Here is a 13,890-nt window from a genome sequence, read left to right on the forward strand (position 1 = left end):
AGGTGTAACTGCAGGCAAAACACTATACTTAATAAATAAATCTTTAAAAACAAACAAACAAACCCCTCAAAATCAGAAAAGACCACATAATTGTGTTGTTTGAATAGTTTCATTCATAGTCATGAATGTTAGTTCACAGGTTCCAATTAAAGGAAATAATTTTTAAATATCCCAACATATTTCAAAAGTTTCATACAAGTAGAAATATTTAAAAACATGATTTATACCCATATTATTGTTTATGAAATATCAATAAGTTTGGCTGATGGAAGTTAAATTTATTAAATACATTATGCTATATTTCATATCTCAAAACTTAAATAAGAATTGGCTTTCGGAGTCAACTTAGAAATCTGAAAATTTCAAAAGAGCAATTAGAAATTTCTATTTATTTTTAAAAACATTTATATGCCTGAACATTTCTGGTTGGAAGTGATAAGCATTTTCACTTGCTATTTTCAATATACAAACTGGCAAGTGCATCCTAATAGCATATGGAACACTAGCCTTTAACACAACCACAGGCACATTCCAGTAAGCAGGATATATTTAAGACCAAGGAGTGGAAAATTGTGTTCAAATTATTTTTAAAAAATAGGTGACATAAAACATATCTTCATATGAAGTTTCCATCTGTAATTTTTACCAAAATTATAGGCCTTCTGCAAATTGGCTAACATGCTTTGTTTACCAAGATACTTTTGTTGAAAAAGGAATGAATCAAAAACCCCTCCAAAAACAAACACTAGAACATCATAAGGAACTATTACTTTGGAATACAAATCTGAAATAGCTCAAAATTTAAACATTATTAAAAATTTCACAGAGAAACATTTCCTATAAACTATATAATTGTTAAAAATACAAGCTTTTTTGAAAAAATGTTACTGCATTTCAGTGATCTTTAACTTTTTAGTCATAAAGATATTAAGTCAAAAATGTAAAAAATCATAATAAATTATCCCTAAATTTAAAAAATCAATTATTTTGGAAGGAAATTTCTAATTCTTACTCAAGTGTCACTAATGCTCATTTAGCAGCTCTATCTAGTAGACGTAAGTCACATGTCTACGCCTTTCTCATACATCCAGACACCGCCTTCTAAAAATAACTGTAACAAGCAGTGTACATTAGATGTAAGTCACATGTCCACGCCGTTCCCCACACATCCAGACATCACCTTCTAAAAATAATTATAACAAGCACTTTCACTGATTTCCTCAAACGTGAACAGATGATGTAAATGTTTATTTCACAGAACTTACCAGTGGAGCAGGGATGCTGGATGCGGGAAGAGCGAATGCTTCAGGAGGCGGTGCGGCCACTCTGCTCGCCTCAGGGATTAGCAACTCACGGCTTACACACAACTTCACTGTTGGCCCATTTTCATATTTCTTCAGTGTTTAAGACCTGAGTTTGTCCACGACTGTGACCTGTCTACTTTACAGTCTCACCAGTAAGCACACTTAAATTGTTCGCCACTGCTTTGGCATTTAAAGACTCACATGGTGCAGATGGCTGCCTCTGTGCCTTGGACATAAAGATGTATACTACAAAGTTCTGCTTCAGAGGAAATAAGTATGTGGCTTCAACATCTCTAAATGTTTAAAACCGCTATTAGCTACATCTTAGAAATAGATAGTGGCTTGTCGTTAATTTTAAACATGTATACACAGACCAGAAGTACAAGCACCTTGTAAGGTGTGGTTCTGTTTTGAGATATCCCACTGTGTAAAACAAGCATTAAATGATTAGAGTCTGAAGAGGCTCGAGAAAGGAAGGTTAGGAAGCAAAATAAATAATAAATAAATGAAACAAGCACTGAGAGGCAAGCAACACATGCAGACCAAGCAGAGGTTAGGGTGCATCAAAGGCAACTTACATGGCTGTTGAGGAGAGAGCTCCTGTGAGTGGACAGACCGTCAGACTTTTGCAGCGTCTCAATCGCCATTTCAATCTGATAATAGATGTCATTAGAAAAAGGGCTCAAGACAAGATAGTAATAAAAGGCTGACCAGAGAGTTTTTTTTTAATCGATTTTAAAGTCTAATTCATTCTTCAATGAAGGCTAATGAATAGCTATCTATCACTTAATGTGTTTCCCCCAACTTTCCCATTCCTTGAGAATGAAATTTACTATGCACATTAATAATAAGCTCAGTTACAAAAGTAATCCGTTCTGAACACTTTATAATTATAATCAGTATGGAGACCCAAGGATCAAGAACCCTGGTAGATTGTTATAGTTATAAGAAAATACTTTTTACTTGAATAGTTCAAGATATGGGACATTAGCCCCTCACTAAATAGCCTCACTCTAAGGCATACTTAACATTTATTCTATTCTGTCACAAAATAAAAATCATGAAACCATATCTGAGTTTAATATGCATTAGTATTTTAATGCAAGTTACAAAAACCCTTCGTTACACCTAAAAGCTAGTAAATTTATAGATCCTTCTTTTACTCTTGCATTAAAATTTAGAAGGGAAAGGTCAGTCAGGTAGGCATTCAGATGTGACTATGGTCTCTACATTATAATTTAGGGCATGGTGATGAAGCAGAAATATTAGAAATAATAGCAGAAAAAGGAGTAGAAGAGAAAAGAACTCAGAGCCAACAAAAAATGGACAAGAACAGAATCAAGTTATATTCAATGTAATCCCAACACACTGTGGGCGATCACAAAATTGTTCTTAAGCAACCGCTATCAGGATCAAAGCTGAGGCGCTCCTGATGACCTCACATACATGACAGCTACAGGTCATAGCTCTACTACACAGTCTGCCGAGACGGGGACTAAATGGTATGCATTTAGAAGCTGATTTATAGCAACACACTAGCTAATTAAAGATATCATTATGCAATCTGAGAAAATAATTTTCATTATTTTTATATTATGAAAACATCAACAATTCAGTGTAAGCAGTTACCAATCCATAAAAATGTACAATCATTTATTCTTTAGTTAGCCAGTTTTGATATCATAAAGCCAGGGAAAGTGGCTTTTAAATTATTCTCCCCACCAGTTGAGATGCTAACAGAGTTAATAGTAAACTTGAAAATAATCAGAAGAAAGTGCTTTTTACATTTTAGAATGTACTGTGTTAAAAAAATTACATTTTATAATACACTGTTTAAATGTACTTTTTTTTTTTTAACCAAAATGCGAAACTAAAAAAGCTTGGTATGAAATCTGTCTTTTACGTTTTATTTATTATTTTATGGGCATTGGTGTTTTGCCTGTACGTATGTCTGTGTTGAGGTGTGAGATCCTGGAATCACAGGCAGATGTAAGCTGCTTTGTGGGCTTTGGAAACTGAACCCAGGTCGTCTGGAAGAGCAGTCAGTGCTCTTAACTGCTGAGCCTTCTCCTCAGCCTTGGTAGTTAATCTCTTAAAAGGGATCAATATGTGCTCTTGTTTTCAAAAGGAAAAGACAGAACATAAGATAACTGAAAACATCCGTATGATTACAAAGCAGTGCTGAGAAAAATATGATCAAAATTGTACTTTGCTAAAATGCCTACAATTTCTTTAAAGTTTGAGAGTGGAAATTTTGAGGTGAGACTGCATTTTAATAAATACAAAATGAACCATAACTTGTGATTTTATAGGCTTAAATGAAAGGTAAAAATTGCCAAAATTATAACCGCTGAATCGCTTTCAGGAATAAATCCTCACTAAGGGTTTGTGAGGTGGTAGCTTTAAGTCAGATCAGTGAGCAATTGGTCTCCTTGGGGCTCTATTTGTACTGTTGAAGCTGCTACTATGGTGTTGCAGGGTTCCCAGCCGATGCCCCTACAAGTCCAGATTGTCAGGAAATGAACCCCTCCACTCTGTCTACTTTCTGATTTTATCTTATTTTCTTGTACGCTGAAGACTGCTCCTAGCCCTTCTACTGAGCTATATATGGTCCCCTCAAGCCAGTAGGGGAGCTAGTAGCAAGGAGCTCTGGGAAAGGTGGAAAAATGGCAAGGCCAAACAGGTCCAACCGCATCCACCAGGACAAAGATACTGATGGCCTAGAAGGTGTTGGTCCTTCATAATTTATTCCTACCAGATAACAACTTCTGAGAATAGGATTGAAACTGGGAGCCCTGTACTAAGACAGACAGAATATACTGAAGAACAGCTATAAACCAGTACAGATGTTCTCATTGTTTACATTTTCCCTGAACTTAACTTATATTAAAAGAGAAATTGCAGTGGATATAAACACGCTTTTGTTTTGATCCCAAGTGTGGGATAGGTATTGGATGTAAACATGTGTTTGTTTTGAGCCCAAGTATGGGATGGAGAACAGACTTGTAAGAGAGCAGGTGATGTTTATCCACTTAGAAGCCGAACCAGCTTATTGAGGGCCTTGGCTTTTGGCAGTTGAAAAACATCTTAGTAGCCGGGCATGGTGGCGCTCGCCTTTAATCCCAGCACTCAGAGGAAGAGGCAGGCAGATCGTTGTGAGTTCAAGGACAGCCTGGTCTACAAAGCGAGTCCAGGACAGCCAGGGCTACACAGAGAGAATCTGTCTCACAAAAACAAAAGAAAAAACAAAAACAAACAAAATGAAACAAAACCAAATAATTATCTTTATATACATACATACATACACACATACATACATACACACATACATACATACATACATACATACACACATACATACATACATACACACATACATACATACATACATACACACATACATACATACATACACACACATACATACATACATACACACATACATACATACATACATACACACACATACATACATACACATACATACATACATACATACACACATACATACATACACACATACATACACACATACATACATACATACACACATACATACATACATACATACACACACATACATACATACACACATACATACATACATACACACACATACATACATACACACATACATACATACATACATACACACATACACACATACACACACACAGCCCAAAGCTGCTGTTTCAGGTTCCAGCAGCAACTTTGGTGGAATTGTTGGTCTGTGGAAGTCCTGTTGACTACACCAGGGGAGTCCCTCTCAGGAACTGAATTTAACAAGGTTTACTTTTTTTGTTTCCATAAATCTCTCTTTTTTTTTCTATCTAGGGTAGGTGGGTTGGAAGGGAGGTGTAAACATTTAAAGAATCCCAAATAAAGTAGGATTGGAAAAGTTGGATCCTACAAGAAGTATTCCCTTGTGAAAAACATGAAGAAAGTGTATTCTAGGGAGCAAGTAACATAGGAAGCAAAAAAGAACAGGGTGTGCTCAAATTAGGGAACGGGAAATGAACGCAGCATATCTGTGACGGAAAATTAGATGGTTACTGTGATGGACGATCTTGACTGTTAATGTGACTGTGCTAAGAAGTACCCCAGAAGCACCTAGGAGAGGAAACTACACCTCTAGGGGTCGCTGTGAGGCTTAACAGAGAGAACCTAAGTGGGAAGACCCACTCTAAATGTGATGGGTATTCCAGGTTGGAAGATCAAGTAGAGCAAAGAGGAGAACAGAGAGAGCTTCCACAGACACAGGCAATCTCTTTCTTTTCCTGTTCACTATAAGGTGCGCTGCTCAAGCACGCTCTTGCACACATGATTGAATGCCAGCACTCACAAAGAAAGCCAGGCATGTAACTCCAGTGTTGTCTGGAGTTGAACTTGGAGGATTACTGGGTTTGCTGGCCTCCGAGCTAGCTGCAGGTTCAATGACAAACAGTTTTAAAGGAGTAAGTTGGAGAAGGATAGAGCAAGACACCCAATGACATTCTCTGGTCTCTGTGGGAACAAAAGGCACCCACACTTGAAAACACACGGGTGCATATTCCATACATATAAACCACAACAAACACACAACAACAACAAAATTGAAACACAAAAATAAATTAAAAGACGCTATGTGTCTTGCATCTGGAAAGTAGGGTACCTTGAGAGCATCTGAGGATTGGCCAGACCACACCCATTCTAAGGGACAAGAGTGGGAAAGTTTCAACTCAGTTGAGAGACTTGAAAAGACAACTCTAGTGGCCGCTGCTCCACAGGACTACCTAGGAAAGAATTTTAGCTTGTATTTAGCCATCCAGGTATTCTGAAGCTCCTGGAGTCATAGTGCAAGAGACTCAAGCTGGTATTAAGTTTCAACGCTGTTCACATGATGCTAGTTTTACAGACATACAGAATATAAGGATTCCTGGCTCGCTCAGAGGTTAAGAACACTGGCTGCTCTTCCCGAGGTCCTGAGTTCAATTCCCAGCAACCACAGGGTGGCTCACAACCATTTATAATGACATCTGGTGCCCTCTTCTAGCCTGCAGGCAGAACATTGTATACATAATAAATAAATCTTTAAAAAAAAATTAGTTCAAGAGCATGGAGGATTCTATCCAGATTTCAATGGAAGCCTTGGTAAGCTAGACAAATATGTGTCAGAGTCAGAATCCTACAGATATCCCCTGAAGGGGTAATCTTTGGGAAGTAGTGAGCATGAAGATAAAATGGAGACTCCCTGAGAATATGATCATCTACGCACATCAAATGTCTGTGGAGGAAAGCTTCAGCCAATGAGTAGAGTCAACTAAACAACAACAACAACAACAACAACAACAACAACAACAACTACAGGGCAGTGAAGACTGCAAGGTTGTAGGGTCAGGGCTGCCCAAGTGCGTTGGGGCTTACTTCAGCACACAAAGTCAAAGATGGTGGAGATGGAGGTCTAGGACTTACTGCTTGCCTTGTTGGGTTTCAGATGTGTTTTGGTCCTACCCCTCTTCTGTGCTCTATTTCCTCTGTGTAGCTGCATGCAGGGAGCAGCACCCTGTTAACATCAAAGCTGACTCTCAGCAAAAGACTTTGCCTTCAGTCTCAGAGACTTTAGACTTCTGAGCAATCTTGGAACTACTGACGGCAGAGACATTTATAGAATAGATTAATAGCCTTTCATACTAGGAGGTAGTCATGCGCTTCTGGGGACAGGGGCAGAGTGTATTCATTTGAATATGAAACGTCCCTAGAGGTTCATGTGTTGAATTCTTGTTTGTTAGCTACTGGAACTGTTTTGAAGAGCTGTGGGAATGTAAAGGGCTAAATGTAAAGGCAGAGTGTGGGCGCTTAAAGGCGCTGAGTGGTTTCTGATTGCCCATTCTCTCTGCTTCCTGGCCACCACAAGGTAATTTACTTAGCCATAAGCTCCTAGCACACGGGACCAGCCAATCATGGCTCAAACTGTGACTTATAATAAATCCCCCCTTGTTCTCTTTCTCCTCTCCTTTTAGGTGTTTGTCACAGCAACAAAATCTGACTTGTATAGTCACAAATGTAATAAAAATGACCATGTGGCAATAAGCACACATATGTTTGGGTTTTTTAGCTCAAGAAAAAAAAAAGGTGACACATGAATTTTTGTAAGGCAGAAAATATATTAAAGTGTATCAAATATGCAAATGTTATAGTAAACTAGAACAGTAAGAGAATATTTTGTATTTTTCTAGGAATTGGGATTTCGAAATCCGAAGAAGTAAGGAGATAAAGCATTTTCCATCCAGGATGACTGATAATGAATTCAGCACTGCTCCTCCAAAGATTCAGCCACACCCCAAGGAAGAATTTGAAGTGGACACAGTATTTGTCATCTAATGAGAAGGAGAGATGGCACAGTCAACATGCAGCCCAAAGCTTAGGCTGAAAACACTTCCATCACCAAAACGCACTGCCTTCCCAGAGTCGTGCATATGGTGGCAATCTGCAAGAATGCAGAGCCAGGGCTGGAGAGATGGCTTAGCGGTTAAGAGCACTGACTGCTCTTCCAGAGGTCATGAGTTCAACTCCCAGCAAGCACATGGTAGCTCACAACCATCTAAAATGTGATCTGATGCCCTCCTCTGGTCTGCAGATATACACGTAGGCAGAGCACTGTGTATGTAATAAATAAATAAATATTAAAAAAAAAAAAAAAAGAATGCAGAGCCATACTATGTAACTCAGAATGACAATGACAACAACATCAATATCCAAAAAGAGACATCAGAAAAAGACCCACCTGGGTTCTGAGTGGAAGAGGAGCAGAGTGGAGAGGAGAAGGGCCAATGAGGCCTGGATGTTAAACTGCACTTTTATTCTTCCCTCATACTAAAAAAAAAGAGATCACTAATGTATTCTTTTAAAATAGTGCCAATGAATTGGAAGTAAGGATTCACTGTTACTATTCTCACCTATAATGATTGCGTTCACTGCCTTCTAACAAAGAATGGCTCTAATGGGATGGCCTCGTACTTTGCTGAGCTGCTACCATACCTTAGTGCTCTACTCAGTGACTGAGAAGGTTAGAGGAGATCAGAACCCTCTGAGAATATTGGAGGCAAATGCTCATTTGCAGAATGAATGGATTGACAAAGTAGGGTGCTACAGAGAGGTTTTCTGTGACTATGCTTTAGTCACAGAAAATATGGTAAGTCTTTAATTTCTTCTGAAAGTCTTCAGTAAAATGGGGCTGGAGAGCTGGCTCAGCAGGCAGAGCACAACCTGCTATTGCAGAGCATCTAAGCTCAGCTCCCAGCACCCACGTCAGACAGTGCGTGGCCATCCGTAACTCTACTTCCTGGGGATCTGATGCCTGATGGGCTCAATGCATGCACATGGTACATAGATATACATGCAAGAAAGATAATCAAACACATAAAATCCAATACCAAATCTAAAGACCATAGTCAGGGTACTCTACCCACACGCCTCTGGTCTATGTAACCGAGGCTGGATGAACACAGGGTTTATTTTGGAGCAATCACAGTGCCAAGGAAGTAAGCACCCACCCACCAGCAAAAGTGAGGTTTTATACAATTCAAACAACAAAAAGGGGATCCCTCTGATATGTGCCCATAAACCCATTCCTGTACATCTATGTAAATGGGATACCATAAACAACTCAACAATTATATCCTATTATTTATGATTTTCTTGATTATTAAATTGAGTTTTAGTCTTTTGTCTCATTTGATTTTCCCCTCATAAAACAGGATAGGCATATTTCCATGTAATATGTCAACTTGCATATAAGAAAACTGAGGCTCTCTGGACCTGAAGGACTGTCATGAGAGTGCACGGGCACTGGGTAGGTAAGACTGGAAATTTTCACTCTTAGAGGATATAAATTTCTTCATATCCTGTTAAGGTTTTGTTGATTGTCAATTTAACAGGATCTAGAACCAACTAGAAGACAAGCCTCTGGGAATGCCTATAGGGGATGGATCAAGATCAGGTTAGCCCCTGGGCATGCCTACAGGAGGCAGTCTAGATCAGGTTAGCCCCTGGGCGTGCCTTTGAGTGAGCAGCCCCATGGGTAGGCAGAATGGACTGTTAAAATGAGAAAGCTCCCTCTCCTGAACTTTCACCTGAGTGTCCCTCCCCTTTGCTCTGTGACTGTGGGAGCAATGTGATCCGACACCTCAAGCTCCTGCCACTAAACCTTTCTGGACAGAACGGAGAGTGAGTCAAAATAAAGCCTTTCTTCCTTAGGTCACCTTTGAGCCCTCAGATGCTGTATGTAGAGCTTTATTCTACTGGGATCTGGACGGTAAGGATGCTTGGCAGAGAAAGATGGCCTGGGGAGATGGCTCAGTGGTTAAGAGCACTGGCTGTTCTGGGTTCAATTCCCAGCACCCACAAGCTGTTTGTAACTCCAGTTTCAGGGGCTCTGAACCCTCATAAAGATAAATACAGGCAAAACACCAATGCACATAAAATTAAATAAATTTTTAAAAGAATAATTGGGAGAGAGAAAGAGAGGCAGGAATAAGAGAGCCCTAAATCTTAAGGTTTCAGGAGGAAGAAAGACTATATTGGTAACTAGAGATTATTAAGCCCATATGCTGAAAAGGAATCTGACTTTATTCTACTTTGATACAGAAAACTTAAACAGGGCGAAATTTAAATTTAATGGCTAATGCATTTGTGTAAGAAATTTTAAGGCAAGATAGCATTCATTTCCCAGCATGGTAATTATTCACCATTTGCATCTATGTTGACGGTGAGAAAGAGCCGCAGAGGGTTGGAGAGATGGCTTAGAATTTAAGAGTGTATCCTACCCTTGCAGAAGACCTGAGTTCAGTTCTCAGAGCACATATCAGGCAGCTCACATCACGAGTAAGTCCAGCTCCAGGATGTTCTGACTTCCCTGGCCTCTGTGGGAACCTTCACTCCTGTCATACACCCCTGCACTTCATAACCAGAGTAATAAAATGTAAATCTTAAAAAAACAACAACAAAAACAAGAAGGTCTGTCTCTGACTCGGTTGCCTGCCTTTGCATCCCTTTCCCTATGTCTATGATCAATAGGAGAAGATGTGCCTAGTCTCCCTGTGACTTGATATGCCAAGGTGGGTTGATATCTATGTGAGGACTCTGCTTTCTGAAGAGAAGGAGAGGAGGGGTGGATGGGGGGTGAGAAAGGGACTGGGAGGAGAGGAGGAAGGGGAAGTTGTGATGGGAATGTAAAGTAAATAAATAATTAAAAAAACACAATTAGACAGCTATTGGTTACTGACAAGATGCAAGTAAGTCTTTGTAATACCAAAAGTCAGAATCTATGTTAAAATACAAGAATATTTATGAAATGCATGTATGTGAACATTCAACAAAACATTGAAGAAAATATATCTGTCAAAGAGGGGAGGATGGCCAGGTCCTTTCCTAGGGTATTTGCCTCACCCAACTGATTCCTACAGAATAAAAGTAAAGAACCAACCGAGTAAATATATTTCATCAGAAGAAAAAAGAAAGAACATCTTCATTATTGTACATAGTCTATAGAAGCACTGCAATGGCCGTAATTACTGTAATTTGTGAGACCTGCAAATTCTCACTCTTGCTATAGTCACTAAGTCTGAGTCTGGGAATGGGGCCAGTGATGCTCCCCAGAGTACACTCTCATGTTTGAGGAACACTACACTAAAATGCAATCCAATGCTGTTTTCCCCTTTGCAAGAGTCAGACTCTTGCTACTACTGAAGCGGCATGAGCAGGCAGATGCCCCGTTTAAAGAGAGACTTTGAAGTCTAAGTACTATTTGGCTTTGTGCTTTTTTTTTTTGTTGTTGCAACTTTCAACTTACATTAGCAAAATTACTAGAAGATAACCATGATTTTGGTGACTCAAAAATTGATCAAATTAAATTTTTGAAAGTTGAACATTATAACTTAAAATTTATATAATGAGAGACAGGGCAAAACTAATTGAAATACTTTAAAAAATATAGTCTGGGGTATTAATTACGGATTTGCACTCTTGTCTTAAAGGAGAAGCCTTCAGTAAAGGAGCTAGACCCTGCAACACGTTCTAATGGAAACACAGTGCCAGGTCACAAAAATGACTGTCAAAGAGAACTGTAAAGAAAACAAATGAGAAGGGGGTAGGATTGTTCAGACCTATTGAGAGCACACACTTTAGCATGCATGTGACCGTTAATCCAAGTCCGAGAAAACACACACACACACACACACACACACACACAGTGTTCCGTGAAATATTACAAATATGAAATAAGGGGGAAATTCAAACTTAAATACACAAATACAAATACAAAATGTTCACTGTCAACTCAACATCCCAGATATGGATTGTTTTGACTTTTTAATGACATGTATACCTTATTTTCATTCTCAAAGCTTGCAACAGTCTAATCGAGGAGGGATCAAGGTGTAACTTCAATCTGATGTCCTCAGAGCCAGTCACTTTTTTACTGTAAACTGTAACTTGCTCCCACTGTATCTGCTAACGATGCTTACATGTAGACCTATTGATGCCAGTGTTTGAAGCTACCTCACAAAATGTCTTAAACTGGTTTCATCTGACTTTCTGTAAGTTATCAGATGCAGTCATGTCATCTCAGACTCCAATTTTTAAATTTACCTTTATCTTCATTTTTGTTGCCATTTCTTCCTCAATTGCATCTTCCCTGTATTTTTGAAAGCACATAAAACTTAACCCTTGCTATGTGTGGCAGCGCATGTGTGTAATCCTAGCATTCAGGGCTCTGAACTCAGAAGATCAACAGTTGGAAACCATCTTGGCTACACAGTAAGTATTTGTCTCAAGATATTAAGAGTGACGTGATCTTAACTTTCTTTCTTATAAGTCAAATGGAAAATTCATTAAACGTATGCCAAAACAATTAAAAGGAATGTGTACCATTATTTTTAACAATCTGTGGCTACATTACAAACCCTCTAGCCTATGAAATCTACTGCAGTCAGAGTCAAGCCTTAGGTACATAACCACAAAATACAGGACAGTAAAGGAGCTACTTCTGCAGACAGCGAACACAACTGTACCTATGCACTCAGCAAATGCAGTCACACTCTGTTGTGGAAGCTGGACTCACAAACACAGGCGCCTGAGAAAATCCACTCTCAAGAGAACTGCTAATTACCCATATGGATGTGATGCACTTCCCCATTAACTTGGGGAGAAGTACTAAACTTTTACGGGACCAACGCTGACTAAGATGTTACAGAAAACAGTTATGTTTCAAGTATCATCAATATGTTTCATTCTTTGGTTATACATCAAGTTTTTAATGAATGAAAGATTAAGTTAGTGATTTTTCCCTTTAAAGTTTAGAGTAGTTTCAACTAGTAAATTTGAACTTTGAGTACAACAGGCCATGAGGGGCACAACATACTTTACTATTTACCAGATTTAATTAGTTTTTATAATTCATTGTTTCTATGAAGTAAAATGCTATTTCTGGAACATTACAATATACTTATGTTTTTGAAATGATGTTCCAATATGAAATAAACTAGTCATTACTGCAATTTCTTTAAAAATTCAGGAAAATTCTGTCTACACAGAAGCCTGGAGGCTCACCAATCTGTCTTAATCTTCTGGTTTATCAGGATTTTTAGGAGTGGAATACCCTAAGCCTTACATGCAAACTTACTGCCTCTGGCTCTTATCTGCTTGAGGCTGTGACTGCCTGGCAGCTGGATGGAGCGTGGGTGGACCGCTGAAGACTACAGGCCAGTCTAAGTCCCATGTTATTAAGTACTTTAAAAACTAGGCGCCCAACCCTTTAGTCAGTTTATGCTTTTGTGCTGGAAGCAGAAGACTCCTAGTATTCTGTTTGAAACTTCATTTGAAGGCTCGGTTTGCTCTTAGCAACAGAGAAATATTAAGATAATGCGTGCTTTGCTCAAATGAGTATTGTTTTCCTAAGTACTTAAGCTAGCTGGAACACTAAAACATTTTTATACAGTAGGAAATCAGACTTATATTTAACCATACATATTCGCACATTTAAGTTTATCTTACTCCCAATTTATTCTTACATAAGAGAAAAAATTTGATGTTGTATGATTACATTGTTTTATGTGCCTTAAACCTACAGCTTAAAGGCCAACATTAAATACTGTGTATGTGAAAGATGGGTCAACTCTTCCGCTTATGTATTTATTGAACCATTTCTAGAATGAAACTTAAAGACTTGGCAGCACTGACTTTCTGAAGACAAAAAGAGGTCAAAGATTAGAGGTAGTCATAGCATGCATGTTATTTGACCTTTTTAATGTACAATTTAAGAACAGTTGAATTCATATAAAATTAACAGAAAATTTGAAATGAAACAAATTGCCATTGCTACAATACCCACAAGGGAATAAGATGGCAAGTTTTTGGAGGAAGTACAATTCTTATTGTTTTAGAAAAACTTACACTGAATTCAAGTATACTTAAAGCTCAGAAAGCACCTATAATTATAAAATGAGTCCTTAGATTTCTCTAAATTATATAAATTAAACTAAATTTTATTCACATAGTAGTAGGCAGCTGCTGGTGTTTCCTCTAAATAGTTAATGGATATTATATTTTA

At 38.4% G+C, this 13,890-nt stretch overlaps 1 protein-coding gene across 7 annotated transcripts in view; it reads right to left on the bottom strand.

The window, feature by feature from the left end:
* Rfx3 (regulatory factor X3) overlaps nucleotides 1-13,890 on the bottom strand; it is a 263,116-nt gene that overhangs the window by 71,119 nt on the left and 178,107 nt on the right. For 6 of the 7 annotated variants that reach the window (XR_007830654.1, XM_051146299.1, XM_051146298.1 and 3 more), the window contains one exon: nucleotides 1,883-1,957. The exons of the other annotated variant lie outside the window; for it this stretch is intronic. Coding sequence is in view for 5 of the 6 variants with exons in the window: in XM_051146299.1 (XP_051002256.1) it covers nucleotides 1,883-1,957 (75 nt within the window). In the remaining variant the exon portion in view is untranslated. The remainder of the gene's footprint in view (nucleotides 1-1,882; nucleotides 1,958-13,890) is intronic. 7 annotated transcript variants of the gene reach the window in all.

The sequence above is a fragment of the Acomys russatus genome, chromosome 5, assembly GCF_903995435.1.
Source record: "Acomys russatus chromosome 5, mAcoRus1.1, whole genome shotgun sequence".
Taxonomy (NCBI): domain Eukaryota; kingdom Metazoa; phylum Chordata; class Mammalia; order Rodentia; family Muridae; genus Acomys; species Acomys russatus.